Source organism: Hyla sarda, chromosome 2, assembly GCF_029499605.1.
Source record: "Hyla sarda isolate aHylSar1 chromosome 2, aHylSar1.hap1, whole genome shotgun sequence".
Classification (NCBI taxonomy): Eukaryota; Metazoa; Chordata; class Amphibia; order Anura; family Hylidae; genus Hyla; species Hyla sarda.
In genome coordinates, this window is record NC_079190.1 from 68,098,152 (window position 1) to 68,123,476 (window position 25,325).

General features: G+C 41.1%; 1 protein-coding gene across 1 annotated transcript in view; it reads left to right on the plus strand.

The window, feature by feature from the left end:
- Nucleotides 1–25,325, plus strand: part of COG6 (component of oligomeric golgi complex 6) — a gene marked incomplete in the record, with an annotated part of 135,025 nt that overhangs the window by 102,089 nt on the left and 7,611 nt on the right. Inside the window, 5 exon segments of the mRNA XM_056561982.1 lie at nucleotides 3,923–4,054; nucleotides 6,445–6,609; nucleotides 7,927–8,037; nucleotides 9,789–9,842; nucleotides 19,303–19,382. Of these exon segments, the coding sequence (XP_056417957.1) occupies nucleotides 3,923–4,054; nucleotides 6,445–6,609; nucleotides 7,927–8,037; nucleotides 9,789–9,842; nucleotides 19,303–19,382 (542 nt within the window).

The following is a 25,325-nucleotide window of genomic DNA, read 5'->3' on the forward strand; positions in this document are numbered from 1 at the left end:
TTCTCGAAATGCCCAGTATTCCATGCTCTTCCGAAACTACATAAAGATAAATTCCCCCCTCCTTTGAGGCCCAAAGTAACGGGCATAGACTCATTGCTTGAAAGGTTGAGTGCATGGTTGGATGGCCTCCTGCAACCGCTAGTATCTCGAACCACAGGATTCATCAGAGACACTAAAACATTGTTGCAAGCTATGAAGATGCGCAAATGGAACAATGGGGACAGTTGGATGTCATGTGACATAACTGCTCTTTACACATGTATTCCGCATGATAAAGCAATAATAGCTATTTCATACCATCTGAAGAAATACAGCACATACAGCATAGTGTTGCAGCAATATATATTAGATGTCCTAAATTTTTTATTACATCACAATTTTTTCTGTTTTGATTCCATATATTATCTACAAGTAACCGGTTGCCCTATGGGCTCGAAATTTTCCCCCTCCTTAGCCAATTTGTATATGGCATATTGGGAGGAGGTCGTCCTTCTCTCCCCTGCCAACCCATTCTTCCATCTTGTGGGTTGGTATGGGAGATACATTGACGACCTCCTCCTGATTTGGAGAGGTACTCAGTCACAAGGAGTTGACTTTTCTAATTTTCTCAATGATAATGATTTATCCCTTACCTTTACTTGCAACATTTCTTCTGACCAGATTGATTTTTTGGATATTACTCTAACAGGAGATCATGATTCTCAGAGTATACATACTAAGATGTTCCGTAAATCATGTGCTGGTAATAGTCTCCTCCATTCATCTAGTTGCCACCCAGAACATGTCACTCGTAATCTGCCCATAGGAGAATTTGTTAGGGCTAGACGCGCCTCATCGGATCACCTTACTTATACTAACACCTGTTTTGACATTAAAAAACGTCTTCGAGTCAGAGGTTATAAACCACAAATTATTAACAGGGCCGAAAATATAGTGAATTCTAAACCTGCTGACCACTATTTACAGGACAAACAGAATGTTACATCCAATACACAGGTTTTACCCACATTTACCACACCATTTTCTGAACAATTTCACCAGATTAAGCAAATAATTTACAAGCATTTACCAGTTCTTCACTACGACAAAATTATGTCTAATATTATTCAAGATGGCATCCGAGTAATACCCCGTAGGGCACGATCACTTTACAACATCTTGTCCCCTAGTGAATTTAGCTCCTCACCTAAACAGGACACTTGGCTGACTTGTAAAGGAAGCTATAAATGCAGCCATTCTAGGTGTTCTATATGTCAGTATATGACTAACCAAACTACATTTCATTCATGTACTACTGGGCAGACACATAATATAAAAAGTTTTATCAACTGTCAAACGCACCATGTAGTTTATAGTATCACCTGTATACCATGCAATCTACAATACGTGGGTTGCACGAGCAGAAAACTTAAGATTAGAATTCAAGAACATCTCCATATACCAGACAATAACAAGATTACTAACAGATCCATGTCAGGTTTCACTAAACACATCATTGATAAACATACAGGTACTATTCCACAAATTACTGTGACAGGCTTAGAGAGGGTACGCCCACCATCACGGGGGGGTGACTGGAGTAGGGCTGTGTTCAGACGGGAAGCGTATTGGATTTTAGTTTTGGATACTCGCTTCCCACATGGACTCAATTTTAGACACGACCTGAGTTACATATATTAGAGGTCACTAAGTATACATACTTTTGCTGTGTACTATGTTTCTCCAGTTCATACCATTTGTGCAGTCATATCCATGTCTTGTTTTCCCTCTTGCCGGGTGCTCACCTGATTTTAGAGGGTGACGTCACCTTTTTGAATAGTATATAAGGTATATCTGTTGTCTGTAGCATTGACCATGATTAAGACTTGTTAACAAGTCGAAACGCGTTGGTGCGTTTCGTTTGTGCTTTTACTTCATCCCCCTTTTCTATTTTTGGATTTTAATATGATTCATTAAAGCCTATTTTTTATCCAGTCCTGGGAGCCGGATTTTCCTCATTTTTGCTTCATCAAGGCAGCTGTACCTGGTGTAAATACCAATGAACCTACTACTATATGTTCAGTGCGGCATTGTAATCTCCCCCTTCCCCCTCTCTTTAGCTTCTTTACAGCAGCAGCTCAGGATTCGGGGAATACAGATAACATATCAATTTTACCACACAGTGAATAGTTTGCACAGTACTAGCCAGAAGTAAATAATTAAAATAAAAAATCAAGACATTTAAGATAGATATCCAGTCCTGTAAGAATAAGTCTCATATTTCAGGAAGCAGTGACTAAGCTTAGCCCTATTAAATGACAGTGGGGGCTACTATGCATGCAAATCTGTGTAGGCCGCACATTAGAGCTGAACCTGAGGCTTAAAGGGGTTATCCACCATAAGGTGATTTTAGTACGTACCTGGCAGACAGTAATGGACATGCTTAGGAAGGATCTGCGCTTGTCTTGGGCTAAATGGCTATGTTGTGAGATTACCATAACACTGTGGCTAGCTTTCTCTGAACTTGTATTTCCTGTTTTCAGTTTTCTTGTTTGCCTACAAATCCCATGATACCATTTACCTCCTTCCCATACATCAGCCACCCCACCCATTGAAACATAAATGAGCTGCAGACCTGTGGTTTTTAATCAGGGTGCCTACAGCTGTTGCATTACATGCAGATTGATCCCTCCACCCATTGAAGCAGACAGGCTCCCTGTCATCAGCTGACTAGTGAGTCAGGTCTTGACCGCATTGCAAGCTGGGAAAAATCTGAAACAACAGTCATTTTGTATGCTGTTAAAAATAAATATTGGGATGAAAATCACAGAAGAGTTGTGAGAAAACTGTCACACACAGGTACAGACACTGTATTATGAACTACACTAACTTTACAGCCCCTGTAGCATAGTCAAATAAAAAAAAACTCCCGGAATACCCCTTTAATCTCTGAAGTTTGCCAGAAAAAATATTGTGTTGATTTTTTTTTTATTTCTGTGTGAACCTAGCCTAAGTCCACAGTTATGTGGTATATTGTAAATATCCTATACTGCTAGACATGTAACCAGAACGTGTTGGTAGCCTGCTTCCATGGACTTAGCAGAGAAAAGACCTACGAATTGTCATGATTTAGATTGGTGCTTTCCAAACAGTGTGTCTCCAGCTGTTGCAAAACTAAAACTCCCAGCATGCCCAGACAGCCAAAGGAAAACACTGATCTAGAGGAAGCATGCAAAGAAAACATCACACATCTATCCAATGCATCAGCAACTAAGATTGTGTAAGAAAGATGACCCAGCTGACAGAGAGCAGGATATCATTATAGATAACTTTAAGGGGTACTCCGCTTGAAAATATATATTTTCAGTCTGACCACAGTGCTCTCTGCTGACACTTCTGTCCATGTCAGAAACTGTCCAGAGCAGGATAGGTTTGCTATGGGGATTTGCTTCTACTCTGGATAGTTCCTAAAATGGACAGATGTGTCAGCAGAGACCACTGTGGTCAGACAGAAAGGAAATTCAAAAAGAAAAGAACTTCCTCTGTAGCATACAGCTGCTAAAAAGTACTGGAAGGATTAAGATTTTTAAATAAAAGTAATTTACAAATCTGTTTAACTTTCTGGCATCAGTTGATTTAAAAAAATAATAATTTCAGCAGAGTACCCCTTTAAACCACCCATATGTTCCATGGATGACTGTTCATCTTAATGTGTACTATGTAATACTACATTTTGTGCTGCAGGGTGAATGTCTGGCCATACTTTCCTTGGCTGAATCTGCTTCCTCCTCTAGTAGGTGTAAGCGAATGGACACTAAAACTGTTGTTGATTTCATATTGACTGGTAATTTCTGTCATGAAGTGTATGCTAAAGTTTTGTTATTGTAAATGTACTTGTAAATGTATTTTTTCGGCATTGTGTAACCAGGAGCCTGTTATTTAGGTGGAGTTGCCCCCTGCGGATCTTAGTCCAAGCTCTGCATTGAATCAGACCCTCACTCTTCTGCGTGAAGTCCTCGTCTCTCATGACTCTTCTGTTGTTCCCCTAGATGCCAGACAAGCTGACTTTGTTCAGGTGTGTATGTTACCCATTTCATGTATGTTGTACCTGTCACTATTAACCCCTTAAGGACTCAGGGTTTTTCCGTTTTTGCACTTTCGTTTTTTCCTCCTTACCTTTTAAAAATCATAACCCTTTCAATTTTCCACCTAAAAATCCATATTATGGCTTATTTTTTGCGTCACCAATTCTACTTTGCAGTGACATTAGTCATTTTACCCAAAAATGCACGGCGAAACGGAAAAAAAAATCATTGTGCGACAAAATGGAAAAAAAAACGCCATTTTGTAACTTTTGGGGGCTTCCGTTTCTACACAGTGCATATTTCAGTAAAAATGACACCTTATCATTATTCTGTAGGTCCATACGGTTAAAATGATACCCTACTTATATAGGTTTGATTTTGTCGCACTTCTGGAAAAAATCATAACTAAATGCAGGAAAATTTATACGTTTAAAAATGTCATCTTCTGACCCCTATAACTTTTTTATTTTTCCATGTACAGGGCGGTATGAGGACTTATTTTTTGCGCCGTGATCTGTAGTTTTTATCGGTATGATATTTGTTTTGATCTGACTTTTTGATCACTTTTTATAAAAAATTTTTAATGGTATAAAAAGTGACCAAAATACGCTTTTTTGGACTTTGGAATTTTTTTGCGCGTACGCCATTGACCGTGCAGTTTAATTATTGATATATTTTTATAGTTCGGACATTTACGCACGCGGCGATACCACATATGTTTATTTATTTTTTTACACTGTTTTATTTTTTTTATGGGAAAAGGGGGGTGATTCAAACTTTTATTAGGGAAGGGGTTAAATGACCTTTATTAACACTTTTTTTTTTTTACATTTTTTTTGCAGTGTTATAGGTCCCATAGTGACCTATAACACTGCACACACTGATCTCCTATGCTGATCACTGGCGTGTATTAACACGCCTGTGATCAGCATTATCGGCGCTTGACTGCTCCTGCCTGGATCTCAGGCAGGTAAGGGCCCTCCCGGTGTCCGGTCAGCTGTTCGGGACGCCGCGATTTCACCGCGGCGGTCCCGAACAGCCCGACTGAGCAGCCGGGTCACTTTCAGTTTCACTTTAGAAGCGGCGGTCAGCTTTGACCGCAGCTTCTAAAGGGTTAATACCGCGATCGGCGATGTGTGGTATTAGCCGCGGGTCCCGGCGGTTGATGAGCGCCGGGACCGACACGATATGATGCAGGATCGCGGCGCGATCCCGCTTCATATCGCGGGAGCCGGCGCAGGACGTAAATATACGTCCTGCGTCGTTAAGGGGTTAAAGGGGTATTCCATGAAATAACATTTTAACATCAACTGGCTCCAGAAAGTTAAACAGATTTGTAAATCACTTCTATAAAAAAAACAAAAACAAAAAAAACTTAATCCTACCACTACTTATCAGCTGCTGAAGTTGAGTTGTTATTTTCTGTCTGACAACAGTGCTCTCTGCTGACACCTCTGTCTGTCTCAGGAACTGTCCAGAGCAGGAGAGGTTTGCTATGGGGATTTGCTTCTATTCTGGACAGTTCCTGAGACAAACAGAGGTGTCAGCAGAGAGCACTGTGGTCAAACAGAAAAGAACAACTCAACTTCAGCAGCTCATAAGAACTGGTAGGATTAAGATTTTTTTAATAGAAGTAATTTACAAATCTGTTTAACTTTCTGGAGCCAGTTTTTCACCAGAATACAGACAATTTTCGCAGTCTTTTTCTCCCGCTATTCCCGGTGAAAAACAGCAGCGCCCGACGGACCCCATTGACTATAATGGGGTCCATCGCGACCCCCTGTTGCTCATTGCTTCCCGTAAAAATGACAAGTGTCAAACTCCAAAAAAGAAAAAGAGTTTGATGGCCATTCTTGATGGGGCGCAACAGCCGTGTGAAAGAATCCTTGTCCTTAAAAAATAACAAACCTATTTATACATAAATATAAATGTTTTTCTGGCAAACAGTATTTACCGTCTATTCATAGGGTAGGTGATAAATGTAAGACAGCATGGTCCATTGCGGAGCTTTTTACTGATCACTATTGCTGGGGTCTCTAGTCCCCATTCCTTCTCAACAGCACTTCTGGGTTTCCATAACTCCCATAGAGTTGTGTGGACTAGCAGGGGGTGCTGGCAGGTAGGAATAAGACTCGTGGTAGGGACCTCCATTATTAGATTATTCATTTAGATTCCTACTTAGACTTGCTTGCTTAGCATTTTCTGGCTTACATGACTGTTACATGGGTTTATATATTAGGTGACATGTTTTTCCAAGGATTTGTTTAGACTGTTTCTGTCCCTATGAGCGAGGGACAGCATGCTCCAGCGTAATTGAAAATAATTTACTTTTTCAGGAAAGATAACCTGATGTTCTGTACTCTGTGTCCTGATCTTGTAGGTCCTGTCCTGTGTCCTGGATCCCTTGTTACAGATGTGTACGGTCTCTGCCAGTAATCTAGGCACAGCTGACATGGCCACATACATGGTCAATTGTCTGTATGTGATGAAGACAACATTGGCTCTGTTTGAGTTTACTGACAAGCGTCTTGAGATGTTGCAATTCCAGGAAAGTCTACCTTCTGTGTCTAATCCAATTGATAATATTATGCATGTCTTCCCTTATGACTTCTTTAGCCATAGTTATACTTGGTTACATTTTCTTTTCTCCACTTAGGTATTGATATTTATGAAGGAGAAATGTGTCTGTTTACATACAGTCTTCTCTATGGGTGGGACCCCTTCAATTACTTGGGGATATATCCTTATCAATAGACAAATCTATCTTGACTGACTGTGCTCTCTATTCCACTGGACAGTCACCAAGTTTAGGACTTGTGACCTGATATCCCCCATATTTTTATCTTAATAGACAGAAGGGAACTTTTTACAAGACCCCTCTGAAAGCGGCTTATCTTCCATTGGTAATTGGATCTGACATGGTGAAATCCAAATGCTCAATCCTTTTTGGTCCTGGCATGTCCCTTTGCTGTACAGCCAGGAAGCCTGTATTCACATTACATCTTGCATGTGTTTCATTTTGATAAATTGTGTATGGGTAGCTACAGAGAATTGGCCTGTGCTAGTCAATTAAACATTTAACCCCTTGGCATCATTGGGCAATGATGTATAGCCAGTCTGCACTGGGGACCTATGAAATGGGCTTTGGAGCAAAGCCTGATCCATCTATCATCTGCCGACAACCATAATCGGTGACCAGGATTGAATAGAGCCACCTATATGTGGTAGTTAAAGGGGTACTCCACTGCTCAGCGTTTGGAACAAACTGTTCTGAACGATGGAGCCGGCGCTGGGAGCTTGTGATGTCATAGCCCCGCCCCGTCATGACATCACGTCCCGCCCCTCAATGCAAGTCTATGGGAGGGGGCGTGATGGCTGTCATGCCCCCTCTCATAGACTTACATTGAGGGGGCGTGGCGTGACATCATGAGGGGGTGGGGCTATGACATCATGAGCTCCCGGCTCCAGCATTCGGAACAGTTTGTTCCAAACGCTGAGCAGGGGAGTACCCCTTTAATGTTGACAAATCCCCCATGCAAGTCACCACAAAGTAAGTGATAGGATGGGAGGCGGATTTTAACTCTGAATCTTAATAGACGTTGCCACTAAACTGTGGTGACGGATCATAGCTTTGTCCTAGTGGAGCAAAGCTAAAAAGCAGCCAAACTGGAAAGATAACAGATAAGCATCACCCAAATGTAGTGACAAGTATTTTTAATCTCAGTAGATGTTCACATTAAAATATCAAGTTCATATTCTTTTTTTTCTTTTCATTATTTGACCAGTTCTGTGATGGAATAAAAATCTGTCCGTCTGTGTCAATGGTACTACCATCATGTTTATTTTCCACCTTGCGCTTGTACAGATCGATGCCCATTTGGACACCCTGGTTAATGAACAGGCCTCTTATGTGTTGACCAGAGCTGGCATAGGTCAAATATATAGTTGTCTGCAGCAACACAAGCCAGAGCAGGTAAGAAATGCATCTGAAATGTCACTGACTTTGTATAGACGGTTTCCCAACCTTTCCCAACCACCTTCAGTATATAACTCCTCTATTTTTGAGTTTATTGTGGCTCCCACCATCCTCATAGTTAAATGTGGCTTACAGGTTGAGGACTGGTTAACAGGGGGGGGGGGGGGGAGCTTAGTTGAGGTCAGGGGCCCAGCAGGTGGCTACTGATAACAATGATTTTATTTTTTTTTTTAAACAAACTTGTGGAAAAACACAAGGGACAGGTTTGTCTAGTTGTTATGTTCTTATGTCAAGGTGAAACATTTGTTCACATATTTTCTAGTTTAAGGGGTTTCCCAAAATGGACTTTTATCACCTATCCACAGCGTAGGTTAATAATAAGCAAATAATTCACAGATTGCTCGGATCTGATTGCTGGGATCCCCACTGATCACTATAGTGGGGGGGGGGGGGGGGACTAGAGCCCCTTGTTCCTTCTTACAACCTTATTGGTGCAGTCGTCCAGCAAGAATCCTGTCTCTTTATTCAATTCCTCTGGGGTGAAGGAAACCTCTGGGCACTGTACTGGGCAGTCTCTTTCAGTCCCATTTTGAATGGAAAAACTTCACTGAAAAATCCTATGGATCATTAGTGTTGCCAAGCAAAGAATTCACAGAAAAACACTAAAACGTAACTTTTAATTTATTTACACTAAAATCCCAAACAAAAAATAAATGCCAAAACCTTATCTCCCACATGGAGATGATAACCCAAATGGGTATGACCTAGTGCAGTGCCCCAATTGGGGCACTGCACTAGGTCATACCCATTTGGGTTATCCTCTCCATGTGGGAGATAAGGTTTTGGCATTTATTTTTTGTTTGGGATTTTAGTGTAAATAAATTAAAAGTTACGTTTTTGAATGGAGCATCTTTGTACATGCTCGACCACTTGTCCATTCAGATTTCTACTCAAAGCAGTTGATGCAATGTGGAGCAGTGGGCGATAGGGGTGCTTGGGTCTTTCTTTCAAGTGGTGGGGTTTCCAGCAACTGAGGGCCCCCAGCAATCAGACATCTATCATTGTCTGGGAAACCTATTTTAATCTCTATGTGGAAATGATAGATTGCTATGATAGTTAAAGGGAATCTCTCATCAGTATCACAGCTTATTGGTATGGGCTTGTAGTGCGGGTGACACTGATGACAATGGTACTTATCATTCCCAGATCCGTACCTCCATTCTGGTGATACTCCTGGTTTCCTTAATATGTTAATGAGCTGTATTGGTTTGCGGAGGGGCTGGAGGGAGGTCCAGCAAAGGAGAGGGGTGGAGCTCCGATCTGTAGCATAAGAGGATAAAGCATTTGTCATCTTGGGAACACCCCCATGCAAGAAGATACCAAGAAAAAGAGGAATATCCCTGGTACAAAGCCACAGATCTGGGAACAACAAGTAGCATTTTCATCAATGTCACCCACACTACAAGCCTACACCAATGGGTTAATGAGGCTGATACTGATGACAGATTCCCTTTACCACTCAATTTGTTGCCGGTTTTTCATTACCTTCCTATTTATGTAGTTATACAGAAGATGGGGTTGTGTTTTGTGCAACTTGTAAAATTAAACAGGCAGAAATTTCTAGAAAGTGGGGTGACACCTGAGTGAGAACTAATAGATTATTCTATTGACAATTACACATGTACTGTATGTGAGTGAAAATGTTATTATTTATTATGGATAGTCTAATACATTTTGTTCTCTTATAGGGGCCACTGTCAAATTTACCTAGTATGGATGCAGTATCACTAAAGGCCTCAATGGTATGGCAAAAAAGTTTTATTTTTTATCTAAATAGATTCTTCCTAAAGGGGTTTTCCAAAAGTTACACAACTTTAATATACCCATATTAAAGATTTGCAGGCTGTCCTATATGTTTAGTGCTCTTGATGCCCAACAAGAAGCTCTGCAGTCCACAGAACTTAGACAAAGCCCTTTTCCATTCGTGTCCAGTCATCACTAGAGCAGAAGAATGCAGGGGTTTGGTTTTGTTTATAATGCCCCCCAGTGACTTACTAAGTGGTCTCATGAGCAAACTGATCTTTTCTAGTCACATTCAGAAATGTCTTATGTTTGGTTTGTTAAAGGGGTATTCCAGGAAAAAAAACTTTTTTTTATTTTTAATATATATCAACTGGCTCCAGAAAGTTAAACAGATTTGTAAATTACTTCTTTTAAAAAATCTAAATTCTTCCAATAATTATCAGCTGCTGAAGTTGAGTTGTTCTTTTCTGTCTGGCTGGCAACAGTGCTCTCTACTGACATCTCTGCTTGTCTTGGGAACTGCCCAGTTTAGAAGAGGTTTGCTATGGGGATTTACTTCTAAACTGGGCGGTTCCCGAGACACGTGTCATCAGAGAGCACTTAGACAGAAAAGAACAACTCAACTTCATCAGCTCATAAGTACTGAAAGGATTAAGATTTTTTTAATAGAAGTAATTTAAAAATCTGTTTAACTTTCTGGAGCCAGTTGATATATAAAACAAGTTTTTTCCTGGAATACCCCTTTAAAGTTTTTTGCGTATGTGCAGAATAGGCCAATAATAAAGAATAATGTGGAGGCTCCTAATAAAGCCTGCATGATGTGTCCCACTTTGCAGAGATGAGAGTCTTATGCAATTACAGTAAGTAATAGGTCAGTGGCAAATCATTTCTGTCCCCTTACACACTGTAGGGTTTCAGTGTAGTCCTCAGATGCAGCTTCAGCCTGTCTCATTGTTATAGGTTTCTCCCTGTCAGCTCTTACAGGCCGGAGGTAGTGGAAAGACATCTAATAGGGCACACAAGAAAATCTACATGTAGGCAGTATGAAGCAGAGAAGTTTTACAACTCTGCATCTGATTCTATGGACTCTCCTATTAGATCACTGCCCTACTGGTCTCTATATAGTTAGGGCAGAAATAACCTCTTCAGCAGCACTGGGTGCAACAGCAAAATTATGCGAACGACCAACTATTCTACAAACTCGGGTACAGCAGACATGCTAATACAATATAATCAGAAATGAAAGACAACAAGGAAAAAGCACACAACTGCTCGTATATACATAAAATATAACTTTTATTTTACAAATCATTTTTAAAACACACAATAACACAAAAGCACAGGACTATATACTGTGCACAAAAAATCCCAGACCTATGTTGGAAGACTTTAAAGGGGTATTCCAGGAAAAACTTTGTTTTATATATCAACTGGCTCCAGAAAGTTAAACAATAACTTCTATAAAAAAAAATCTCAATTCTTTCAGTACTTATGAGCTGCTGAAGTTGAGTTATTTTCTGTCTAAATGATCTCTGATGACATGTGTCTCAAGAACCGCCCAGTTTAGAAGCAAATCCCCATAGCAAACCTCTTCTACTCTGTGCAGTTCCCGAGACAAGCAGAGATGTCAGCAGAGAGCACTGTTGCCAGACAGAAAACAACAACTCAACTTCAGCAGCTGATAATTATTGAAAGGATTAATATTTTTTAATAGAAGTCATTTACAAATCTGTTTAACTTTCTGGAACCAGTTGATATAAAAAAAAAAAATTTCCCTGGAATACCCCTTTAACCCCTTAAGGACGCAGGACGTAAATGTACGTCCTGGTGAGGTGGTACTTAACGCACCAGGACGTACATTTACGTCCCAAGCATAACCGCGGGCATCGGAGCGATGCCCGTGTCATGCGCGGCTGATCCCGGCTGCTGATCGCAGCCAGGGACCCGCCGGCAATGGCCGACGCCCGCGATCTCGCGGGCGTCCGCCATTAACCCCTCAGGTGCCGGGATCAATACAGATCCCGGCATCTGCGGCAGTTCGCGATTTAAATGAACGATCGGATCGCCCGCAGCGCTGCTGCGGGGATCCGATCATTCATAACGCCGCATGGAGGTCCCCTCTCCTTCCTCCGTGCGGCTCCCGGCATCTCCTGCTCTGGTCTGTGATCGAGCAGACCAGAGCAGAAGATGACCGATAATACTGATCTGTTCTATGTCCTATGCATAGAACAGATCAGTATTAGCAATCATGGTATTGCTATGAATAGTCCCCTATGGGGACTATTCAAGTGTAAAAAAAAATGTTAAAAAATGTAAAAGTAAAAAAAAGTGAAAAATCCCCTCCCCCAATAAAAAAGTAAAACGTCCGTTTTTTCCTATTTTACCCCCAAAAAGCGTAAAAAACATTTTTTACAGACATATTTGGTATCGCCGCGTGCGTAAATGTCCGAACTATTATAATAAAATGTTATTGATCCCGTACGGTGAACGGCGTGAACGAAAAAAAAAAAGTCCAAAATTCCTACTTTTTTAATACATTTTATTAAAAAAAAAATTATAAAAAATGTATTAAAAGTTTTTTATATGCAAATGTGGTATCAAAAAAAAGCACAGATCATGGCGCAAAAAATGAGCCCCCATACCGCCACTTATACGGAAAAATAAAAAAGTTAGAGGTCATCAAAATAAAGGGATTATAAACGTACTAATTTGGTTAAAAAGTTTGTGATTTTTTTTAAGCGCAACAATAATATAAAAGTATGTAATAATGGGTATCATTTTAATCGTATTGACCCTCAGAATAAAGAACACATGTCATTTTTACCATAAATTGTACGGCGTGAAAACAAAACCTTCCAAAATTAGCAAAATTGCGTTTTTCGTTTTAATTTCCCCACAAAAATAGTGTTTTTTGGTTGCGCCATACATTTTATGATATAATGAGTGATGTCATTACAACGGACAACTGGTCGCGCAAAAAACAAGCCCTCATACTAGTCTGTGGATGAAAATATAAAAGAGTTATGATTTTTAGAAGGCGAGGAGGAAAAAATGAAAACGTAAAAATTTAATTGTCTGAGTCCTTAAGGCCAAAATGGGCTGAGTCCTTAAGGGGTTAAATAATAATTTAAATAGTACACAATGCTAAATATCCAAAATGCTATAAAGAATGTAAATCGTTAGATGTATAACTAACACAGGATCAAACCCAGAATAAAAGCTCAGTCCGCACTCTAGTATAGCCCAGAGACTAGGAGGGAATGAGCCCTATATATTGTGGTCAGACAGACAGCTTGGTGCAGAGAAAGGGTCTGAGAGTTAGCATTACATGTCAAGCAAAAACATTATTTTCCTGTTCCTTTAAAGGTGTACTCCGGTGCTTACACATCTTATCCCCTATCCAAAGGATAGGGGATAAGATGCCTGATCGCGGGAGTCCCGCCGCGGGGGTCCCCCGTGATCTTACACGCGGCACCTCGTTTGTAATCAGTCCCCGGAGCGTGTTTGCTCCGGGACTGATTACCGGCGACTACAGGGCGGGCGGCGTGTGACTTCACGCCCCCATGTGATGTCACACTCCGCCCCTCAATGCAAGCCTACGGGAGGGGACTCCCGCGATCAGGCATCTTATCCCCTATCCTTTGGATAGGGGATAAGATGTCTAAGCACTGGAGAACCCCTTTAATAATAATATAAAAATATACAGTAGTATTTGAAATAGGCATTGTAGGCTTTATACTGTGTGATCATTATTTTAGTTTGGAGTTTAACTTAAATGAACTTTGCTTCAACTTTGTATCTAAGTAACTTCACTATGAGGGCATGTGTAAATTTGGAACCCTGGTTTATTTATGCTGGGGATGTATTTTGTTTTGTAACCAACATATAATTATAAGTTTACCAGGATATAAATACTGTCATTGTTGAACCTGCGTCATACCTGTAATATGCCCATCAGCCATTCCTAATGCACTGCTTTGCCTCCTTGTCCCTCATACTCCTTCATCTTGTAATGTGTGATAGGTGTACACGTGTAATTCTGTGACTCTTTAGGCTTCATGTCTAAATAGAATTTGTCTGCAGTGGAGGGGGAACATGGCTCCTTGACATAGAAGCACATTAATTCTGTCTAGACACTGGAGCAGCTGCTGGTGCCAGCTCTATATGTAGCTTCTGTAGTGGTAACCACTAACCCTCTCACCTACTGTGTATTGCTGTATAATTATTTCACCCTCCTCTTCTGCAGTAACAAGCCCAGAGGGCAAAAAAAAGGTTCTTCTGAGACTGCAAACCATTTTATGCTGTATTGCTTTTTTTTAACAACTATTCCTTCTATAGTGGTTGTTTTATAGGAAAACTTCAGGAAAAACTGATATGTTTTGTTTTGCCTTATGTGAAGCATGAAGCGGTAGTGCATAACTTTGGTGTCATTCAGTGCTACCTTAAAGGGGTTCTCCGCCCCTAGACATTTTATCCCCTACCAAAAGGATAGGGGATAAGATGTCTGATCGCGGTGGTCCCGCCTTTGGGGACCCCCGCAATCTCTCCTGCAGCACCCGCTTGTCATCAGCTGCACGGAGCGAAGATCGCTCCGTGCAGCTGCTGACAAGCGGGTGCTGCAGGAGAGATTGTGGGGGGGCCCCAGCGGCAGGACCCCCGCGATCATACATCTTATCACCTATCCTTTTGATAGGGGATAAGATGTCTAGGGGCAGAGTACCCTTTTAAAGGGGTATTCCAGGAAAAACACTTACACATATATATATATATATATATATATATATATATATATATATATATATATATATGGGCGGTAACAAGCTACAAGAAAAAATATCCGCACTCGCCACGAGGATCGCGACCAAAAGCTCCTACATGGAGATGCTGTTGGAACCGGGAGGTATCTGGTGCATAGCGTTCAGAAGGCGATCACTGTCAATTTCGCACACGAGCGCTTCTTCAGGCCCATCTTGTGCGCAAAATTGCCGGTGATCGCCTTCTGAAGGCTATGCACCAGATACCTCCCGGTTCCAACGGCGTCTCCATATCTGAGCTTTTGGTCGCGGTGAGTGCGGATATTTATTCTTGTAGCTTGTTACCTCCCGTATTGAAACTGTTACTCCTTTTGTTTATCCTAGCACCTCCACTGCACCACTGACTTTGTTTGGCCTCCGTATATGCTACATCAGTATTCCTAGATCATCTAACCACCACACTGTGCTAATAGTAGCCACCTCTATATTGTTGCTTACACTCATATATATATATATATATATATATATAATCTCAACTGGCTCCAGAAAGTTAAACAGATTTGTAAATTACTTCTATTAAAAAATCTTAATCCTTTCAATAATTATCAGCTGCTGAAGTTGAGTTGTTGTTTTCTGCCTGGCAACAGTGCTCTCTGCTGACGTCTCTGCTTGTCTCGGGAACTGCACAGAGTAGAAGAGGTTTGCTATGGGGATTTGCTTCTAAACTGGGCGGTTCCTAAGACACGTGTCATCAGAGACAACTTATACCCGAAAAGAACAACTCAACGTCATTCGCTCATAAGTACTGAAAGGATTAAGATTTTTTAATAGAAGTAATTTACAAATCTGTTTAACTTTCTGGAGCCAGTTGAGATTTATATATATATATATATATATGTATATATATATATATATGAGTGTAAGCAACAATATAGAGGTGGCTACTATTAGCACAGTGTGGTGGTTAGATGATCTAGGAATACTGATGTAGCATATACGGAGGCCAAACAAAGTCAGTGGTGCAGCGGAGGTGCTAGGATAAACAAAAGGAGTAACAGTTTCAATACGGGAGGTAACAAGTTAGAAGAAAAAATATCCGCACTCACCGCGACCAAAAGCTCCTACATGGAGACGCCGTTGGAACCGGGAGATATCTGGTGCATAGCCTTCAGAAGGCGTTCACCGGCAATTTTGAGCACAAGATGGGCCTGAAGAAGCGCTCGTGCGCGAAATTGACGGTGATCGCCTTCTGAACGCTATGCACCAGATACCTCCCGGTTCCAACGGCATCTCCATGTAGGAGCTTTTGGTCGCGATCCTCGCGGTGAGTGCGGATATTTTTTCCTGTAGCTTGTTACCGCATATATATATATATATATATATATATATATATATATATATATATATATATGTGTAAGTGTTTTTCCTGGAATACCCCTTTAAGCCCTGCACTAGGCATTACATAGTATGTCATTTTTTTCCTAGAGTGTTTTTTTTAAGTTATATTTGGGTATTTGTCCAATGATTTGGCCTAGGGTGTAGTTACGAAAAATTACTATAGTAAAAAAAAAATAAATAAAAAAATAGGTAAGATAGCACTTTATTTTTTTTTACTAGTGGAGATCAAATAAAAGAAAGTAATTTCCTCATTCCAGACAACTCGTTGAGGCTCTTCAGTCATATATGTTAATATCTCAACCAGCAAGCTAATTCTGCACCACATAGTTCATCATCATTGTTCTACTTTACCTTTGCATGATGGGTAGATTATATTTTTCACATTGTCATAGATGACAGATGGAGAAAGCTGTTTTCTGACAATTATGGTGGCAATGTCGTATGGTTCAAGTGTTCTGTGTTAAAGTGACAGACCTCCTTTGAAATGTCATATGTGCCCCTCTCTCTACCATTAGAGAAATTGTCCGTCTTGGACTTGTTTATGGGGGAAGATTTGTAAGTGGAACCATAGCTCTGTGTCTATAACAGTGAGGTGGATGAAAGGATTAAGATACCTTCTACAACTTCACAGTGGAGGAATATATCTTCATACAACATAGTGATCCCCTTAATGAGGGCTGGGCGGTATGACCAAATGTGTGTATCACGTTTTTTTTTAAACTTTTGGCGGTTCCACGGTATATAACGGTATTTCCTAGCCCACCATCCCCCCCCCCCCCCCCCCCTTATTAACTATCTGCCCACATTCCCATCGGGGTAAATACTCATATTTCACCCGCAAGCGCTTCCCTCCTCGTCCTGTTTGTTGTGGCCGCCGGCGCTGACACTCTATACTGTGCGGTATCCCTATTGCCGGGCTGCAAAAGGTAAACAAAATAAACTTTAATTCACCTACGTCGGCCTTACGCTGGGGACGGGAACGTCGGAGAGCTGTCAGCCTATCACCGGCCGCAGCGATGTTCCGCCTCGGCCAGTGATAGGCTGAGCCCACTGTCATGTAAGAAGCCGGCTTCTTACATGACAGTGGGCTCAGCCTATCACCGGGCGAGGCGGAACATCGCTGCGGCCGGTGATAGGCTGACGGCTGTCCGACGTTCCCGTCCCCAGGAAATGAGTGAGGCCGGAACCGGACCAACGGGAGGTGAGTTAAAGTTTATTCTGTTTATTTTTTGCAGCCCAGGCATAGTGATACCGCACAGTATAGAGCAGTGGTCTCCAACCTGCAGACCTCCAGATGTTGCAAAACTACAACTCCCAGCATGCCCGGACAGCCAACGGCTGTCTGGGCATGCTGGGAGTTGTAGTTTTGCAACATCTGGAGGTCCGCAGGTTGGAGACCACTGGTATAGAGTGTCAATGCCGGCGGCCGCAACAAACAGGACGAGGAGGGCAGCGCATGCGGGTGACATGTGAGTAGTACCCTGATGGGGATAGCGCTGGGCTGATAATTAATTGGGGGGGGGGGGGGCAGAACAGCGCTCGCGGGTCACATGATTAGTTCCCCAATGTGGGGACAGCGCAGCACTGGGCTGATTCATTCATTCATTCCTGAGGGGGAGGGGCCAAACCGGTATTGCGGTATGGGTTAAAATTCATATCGTGCAGCACAAAAATTTAGCTATTCGATATGAACCGGTATACCGCCCAGCCCTACCCTTAACATCCAAACTTCACTAATCATAACTGTGACTAGTTATGTTCAGCTGTCCTCTGACATGCCAGCAAAGCAGCATACTGATCCATAGAAAGTATATGTACATAGAGCTGATCACAACCGAAGGAGCACGACGTAAGCCATTTACCTCTTTTCTTTATTGGCGGGTCATGGCACCCGAACCTACTGACTAAAACTGCAGAAATGTGCTTATGACATATCAGAGGTTCTTTTACATGTTAGTTACCCTTAAAAGAGATACACAGAGATAGGTGAAGTCGCATACTTGTCTAGTGTACAGGACAAAATGCAAACATAATATAATAATTTTACTTTATCTTTGGATTTGAATGGAGTATGATTTATACTTCATTCAATGTCTTCAGCTTTTTCTATGCATTTTATCCATAAAAAATCCTAATGTGTGTAAGTCCTTAAAGGGGCACTCCCGTGCAAAACTTTTTTTTTTTTTTTTTAAATCAGCTGGTGCCAGAAAGTTAAAAAGATTTGTAAATTACTTCTATTAAAAAAATCTTAATCCTTCCAATACATTTTATGGGCTGTATACTACAGAGGAAATGCTTTTGTTTTTGGATTTCTCTGATGTCACGACCACAGTGCTCTCTGCTGACCTCTGCTGTCCATTTTAGCAACTGTCCGGAGCAGTTTGATATGGGGATTTTCTCCTGCTCTGGACAGTTCCAAAAATGGACAGCAGAGGTCAGCAGAGAGCACTGTGGTCGTGACATCAGAGAAATCCAAAAAGAAAAGCATTTCTTCTGTAGTATATAGCCCCTAAAAAGTACTGGAAGGATTAAGATTTTCTTAATAGAAGTAATTTACAAATCTGTTTAACTTTCTGGCACCAGTTGATAAAAAAAAATAAAAATAAAAAAAAACGTTTTCCAGGGGAGTACCCCTTTAAAGGAGTTATCCATTATAACAAAACTCATACCCTATCCGCAGGATATAGGATGTGTCAGATCGCAGGGGGGTCCGTCCGATAGGATCCCCCGCCTGGCAGCCCGCTCTCCTCATGAATGCTGTGGCCACCACGCCCCCTCCATGCATCTCTATGGGAGAGCCGGAGATACAGCGTTCGGGTATGTAAGGCTCTCCCAAAGAGATGCATTGAAGGGGCTCGTTGGCCACAGCTTCGTGCTGTGGTCCACACACTCCATACGTGCAGAGAGTCGGGGCACCATCGGGAAATCACGGATAGGAAACACGTTTTGTTATACTGGGCTGCTCCTTTATCTTTGCTTTTTACGTTCTTTGACATGATCATAACAAGATTTCTTCACAGGTGTAATCTTTGCAAAACCTGCGCCAAACACTATGAAACAGACCTCTTCTTCTGCTCTCCTCTATCAGATCAGCATGGACTGCTGACTATATTTGATACCTCTCTGTCCTAGGTTGTTGGCTCTCCAACTACAGGCTGGCTTACAATTGCATTTAGTAGATACCAGCAGTCACAGCTATTTTATACTTTTTGCTTTTATGAACAATTTTCAAAATGTATATAGTATACAGTCACTGCAGTGTATGTGAACATTTTTCATTTTAATTCACAGTATATCTTGTCCTTAGGTCCAATTTGATCGGTACCTGGGGGCTCCTGACAATCTGCAAATGCCACAGCTGAATTTCTTCCTAAGTGCCACAGTGAAGTAAGTGACATTTTAGTAAAATTTTTAGAAATTATATTTTTATAAAAAGAGTGTGCTATGGAGACCAAGCTTTTAAAGGGGTAATCTGGTGAAAAACTTTTTTTTTTTTTTTTTTTTTTAAATCAACTGGTGCCAGAAAGTTAAACAGATTTGTAAATTATGAGAAAAGACCGCACTCACCCGTACTTCTTGGTGCAGAATACAGATTTATTCTTAAGAGGTGACAGAAATGTCCAAGGAACACAGCCACTGCAGGTCGGCTAGCGTTCCATACGGTGTGTAACACCGTTGGCTGTCCGGGCATGCTGGGAGATGTAGTTTTGCAACAGCTGGAGGCACCCTGGTTGGAAAACGCTGACCTATAGGGTACTTAGATTATGCTCCTGGACATGGCCCAAAGTCAGACAGGTTTAGTAGCACTGCGGGTCCAATGGCCCACCGAACTGACCCCATGAATTTTGGGAGGATGTGCATTCTGTATGTAAAGCAACATGTTTTTCTTGTCTGATTGGCTAAAAGAATGAATCCATATACAACTATACAAAAAAAGAAATATGTGAAACCCCTATTGAAAACTGGTTCTATTTGATGAGGACTTCTTCTTGAATTTGGATTTTTAAGAGGGTTATCTCATCTTGGAATATATGGATGTGCCATAACATATAGGGGGAGATTTATCGAAACCTGTGCAAAGGAAAAGTTGCCCAGTTTCCCATAGCAACCAATCAGATCGCTTCTTTCATTTTGCAGAGGCCTTGTTGAAAATGAAAGAAGTGAGCTGATTGGTTGCTATGGGCAACTGGGTAACTTTCCTCTGGACAAGTTTTAATAAATCCCCCCCCCCCCCCATATTGCTCACAGCCAACATTTTAACAGGGAACTGCAACATAGCTCCATAGAAATAGGGCTATGCTGAAAATCCCTGTACACTTTGGAAAAGTTGCTGTGCAAGAAACATTACTGTATAAAGGAGCATAAGGGCTGTTCTTGTGCTGCAACACCTTTATTTGTAAGATCATTGAGTGTTCTGGCAGTCAGACCCTCAGCGATAAGTAGTTGAAAAGCCTCTTTAACTAACCTTCAGCACAGCAGATGTTTTGGACTACTTCTCCCTTGATGCTTTGGCAGCATTTTGGATGAAAGAGCATCATGGGAGATGTAGTCCAAAACATCTGCAGTGCCGAAGGTTGCCTATACCTGGTGTAGCATGTGACAGTATAAGAAAGGCTATTATAAGAAAATAGTCCATGTATGTATGCGAACGCACAAAATAGCTATCACCGCTGTGGACAGCGTCCATACTCTCCCTGTGTTTGTATGCACACATGCACCTTTTCTGAATAAAGCGCTACGTTATACCCACTGAAGACTGGTGAGTGCCATTCATCTACTCTCGTATACATGCATGGGCTATTTTCTGAATTGAGCACCTGAGTAACAAGGGTTTTTTTTTTTTTTTGGCTGTTGTCAGAGCCGCTTAGGAAGATAAATGGAGTTACCTGCTGGTAGTGCAGTGCCGAGCGCTGTAGCTTGCATAGAGATATAAGAAAATAATGTGAAGGTTTTGGTATGCCTTGTGTATGCCTATTCTAGTTCCTGTGCCATTTATGGTTTGTCTGTTGTGGTTTCTTTTTCCCTTCTGATATGACTCTCCTAATTCAGCCTACATTTCCCATCATGCCTCTGAGATGGGGGGGTGTCTAATCACTGCATTTGCACGTGTCAAGTGGAGCAAGTGACTCCTAACTCTCACTGTAGAATAGAGGACTGCATAGGGATTTGGATCCCTCAGACCCACTAAAGTAGTTGTGGACGGTATTAGATATGAGGTCACAGACTATACCTGTGGATCCCTGTAATCCTGCGCATTCCCACACCACATGGAAGACCCCTCTGTCTGTTATATGTTCTGGCAAAAACACCAAGCCATTTTTTCTCATTTTATCTCTCCCACCAGAGCACAGTGAAACTCATTTAGGAAGAGACACTAGATAGTCTTGCCGTGTGCAGACTATAATATCCGACACTTGCCGACTCCTCCCCGTTGTAAGTGTACTTCACGCACGCACCACGGCCCTAAAGGATAGGAATAGAAGGAATTCCATCAGTAGGAGCGGGTACGCACATCCTCCTTAAACTCACCACCAGTGCTCTGTGCAAAGTTAGTGCCCTCCAGTGCCCTTTGACTTTTCTATAGTACCTAACGGGACAAATATGCCTTTCAGGAGCATAGAAAAGCTAGGTGAGAGTGTCTCACCCAGCTTTTTCATTCTCCTGAATGGCATATCTGCTTATAGCAGTGTATGATAGTCAGACCCTGTAATGGTTACAGGGTCATGAGCCATTACAATGTATGACTGTCACACACAGCTTTCCCAGCTCCTGAATGACTAATTTGCCAATATCCACATGGCCAGTTAGCCACAGATACTAGTGGCACCATTACAGGAACTATTATTTGAGTTATTTGTTTGTGTACAGCTTGAAGCAGAAATGCCAGTGTGGAACATGGTAAATCTGTGTAAGACATTCTCACCTAGCTTTTCTATGCTCCTGAATGGCATATCTGCTTATAGCTGTATCAGTTTATATGCAGGCACACTTCCGAACTCATGTAATTGTCCTTGGAAATTACTGGCAGCCATGTTGCTTGCAGTACTAGGCAGATGTGCCATTTAGGAGCCTGGAAAAGCTGGTAGATAGCGTTAAGCTGCCTGCAACTCACTTTACAACTAGGCAACAGACAACTTTAAGAATGTTTGCGGGAGCAGGCGGGATTGGACACACACTGTGCGAGAGTGGAACACACGTTGCAAGAGCGAACAGTAATGGTCAAAATTCATAGGGAGCAGGATTAAGACAACAGTCCTGCGCAGGGCTCTACTATTGAGTATCCGTGTATTCTTGGGTGGTGCAGCTTTTTGTGATAGGTTTTTCCTAATATCAGGAGACTGGGAAGTGTCAAACTGCATCTCACACAGAAGATTTTTCAGAAGGCAGAGACAGATATTTTGAGTAGGGGTAGTTTGTAACTCTGCAGCTAATAGTTTTATGTACTTATCTACCATATCACTGCTTTATGTGCCTTGGAAGGGGCTGAGTGCTGCCATGAGGGATCTCATTGGTTCACTAGAAGTTGTCTGCTTCACAGGAGAGACTGATCTCCGGTTACACAGAAAAGCATGTAAAGTACTGTGGGTCTGAGTAGGGACCACATGACCCACCTACAGAAATAAACTACTTAATATGTATAGATCCAACTAAACTGGCATAATTCAAAGTACACAGGAATATTGCTGGTGAGTTAGCTTTGTGTCCAAAAAAAAAAAAAAAATTGCACGAGTGCTTAAAGGGGTACTCCACTGCCTCAGCGTTCGGAGCGGTGCGGGCGCCAGGGCTCGTGATGTCACAGCTATGCCCCCGCCATGCGACAGCAGACTTACTGACCACAGGGCACCTGGAGGAAGAAAGTAGAAGTTCACCAGAGGCATAGGAGAATATATTTTTATACCTAACATAATGGGAATGTTTCTAAAAACAAAACAAAAAACAACCTCTATCCTGTATAATGCAGTATATAGGCCCAATCTGTGTTCTAGTAGGTAGCAGAGTACACAAGTTAAAGTACATATCTTTCATGCAAAAAATATACTGTACACTAATAAATAAACTTGTTAGTAATAAACTTGTTAGTAATAAATCCATAGAAAATGCATAAAATGTATTAAATACTCATAAAAAATACATCATTTAAAAAATGTATGAGACCTATGAAATAATTATAGAAGATGAATTAATAACAATACTCGTTCTTCCCAAAAAAAGCCACAAGAATATAAAACCATCCACAATTTCATGAAAATAAATGTTTGCAGTTCAAAGTTATCCAGAAAAAGTGCATATCGTCATGTGTTGTGTGGTGAGCATAGGAGGTCCTTCAAAATCTCTTCATGTGCTGAATAAATGGATATCATTAGGTGTTTGTATAGTATCTTGTGTAATCCAAGTTTATGTTAGATGGATTACACTGTGTAAAAAAGATGGATTACACTAAAAGTCCTCTGTGCACTATTCCATATCATATGCATGAATATGAAATCACTAAGCAGAGCGATCTAAAAAAGTCTCTCTAAATACTTGTTCCCTGTCCTCCTGTCAGATTGTGGCACTTGCGGGGTAGGACCTTCTTTGGCAGTTTGTTGGATGCTGATATGTTTTGGTAGGGTTTGATCTGCACCTGCGCTGTTGTAATTGTTATAGCTGCTTTCTCCACTAAGGACTTCCGATGAGGGCTTTTCTGAAAAGTACCTATCGCCAAACTAAACTTTTAATACATTTTGTTATGTTATTATAAGACACTTTTCTATTTACTTGCCGTTAAAATTTTCATGTTCTGTTCCCTGCGCAAGTCAAACACAAGATGAATCTTCTGTGCCTGGGAATTTGTAGAATACACAAGTTCTAAAGGGACTTGACAGTAAATGAAATGTTAATTTTCCTTTAACTCACATTATTATTATTATTATTTTCTTTCATATTAAGACGTCTTTTTTTTTTGCCCCTAGAACTGGCCTGGTCTATTAGTTAGTAAAGCATCCAGCCCACTCTGCAACCTTTGAAGCTCATGTACTCAGCAGAGCTCCATGCTGCTTAATGGATTGAGTGGCTCGGCATGGCTTAATAGGCATCGCCAATTGATCCAGTGGGAAATAAAGACGTATATGGTTTGAAAGCATTGTTCAAAGGATAATCGCTCATGTTTAGCAGCATAGCTGGAGAGGAGAGCGCTCAGCTTTAGAGCTGGGTAATTTAATTCTCCCTCTTCGTATAGGAGCTGACGTTCAGACTTCACCGCCTTTATGAACATGACTGGTTCACGACTGAATCGTGTGCAGCTGGCTAAATTTTGCGCTCTAAAGAACAGTCATGGTGACAACATAATATTTAAAATTTTGCAATATATTGTTGCTTAATTTTTAAGGATGTTTTCATGTGTTCTTCTGTAATACATACGTATGGCACCACAAATAGTTTTGGACATTTAAGATCCATAATCCTGTGCAGTTGCCATTGTGTTTTGAAAAACAACTCCTGGTTAGTACCGTTGTGTTACTGCACTGGCTTAATTCCAGCCAGGGGCAACACCTACATAGTTTTTTTATTTTTTTTATTTATTTATTTTTTTAAATCAAATGGTGCCAGAAAGTTAAACAGCTTTGTAAATTACTTCTATTAAAACATCTTAATCCTTCCACTACTTATTAGCTGCTGAATACTACAGAGGAAATTCTTATCTTTTTCGAACACTGTGCTTTCTGCTGAATCACAAGCACAGTGCTCTCTGCTGACATCTCTGTCCATTTTAGGAGCTGTCCAGAGCAGCATATTTTGTCTATGGGGATTTTCTCTTACTCTGGACAGTTCTTAAAATGGACAGAGATGTCAGCAGAGAGCATTGTGCTTATGATGTCAGCAGACAGCTCTGTGTTCCAAAAAGAAAATAATTTCCTCTGTAGTATTCAGCAGCTAATAAGTACTGGAAGGATTAAGATTTTTTAATAGAAGTAATTTACAGATCTGTTTAACTTTCTGGCACCAGTTGATTAAAAAAAAAAAAAAAAAATAATGTTTTTCACCAGAATACCCCTTTGCTTAGGGGCTGTTTACTTCACGTTTTAGCTGTGTACCATGGGTATATATGCTGGGGTGCCATTAAAATTTTTTTCTGAAGTATAGCCTTTTTTGTTTGAAGGACATAAAATCACAGTCTGTCTGCATTTTCTGTGAAATTCTAATGGAATAAGATTTAGACACGATCCATGAGATGTTATAATATAAAACGGTTTTCCTTTAAAAGGATAAAATGGGTGTCCCGCCATCCTTATCCCCTATCCACAGGATAGTGCTCAGCTGTTTTGAACATCCCTATAGGCAATGAATGGG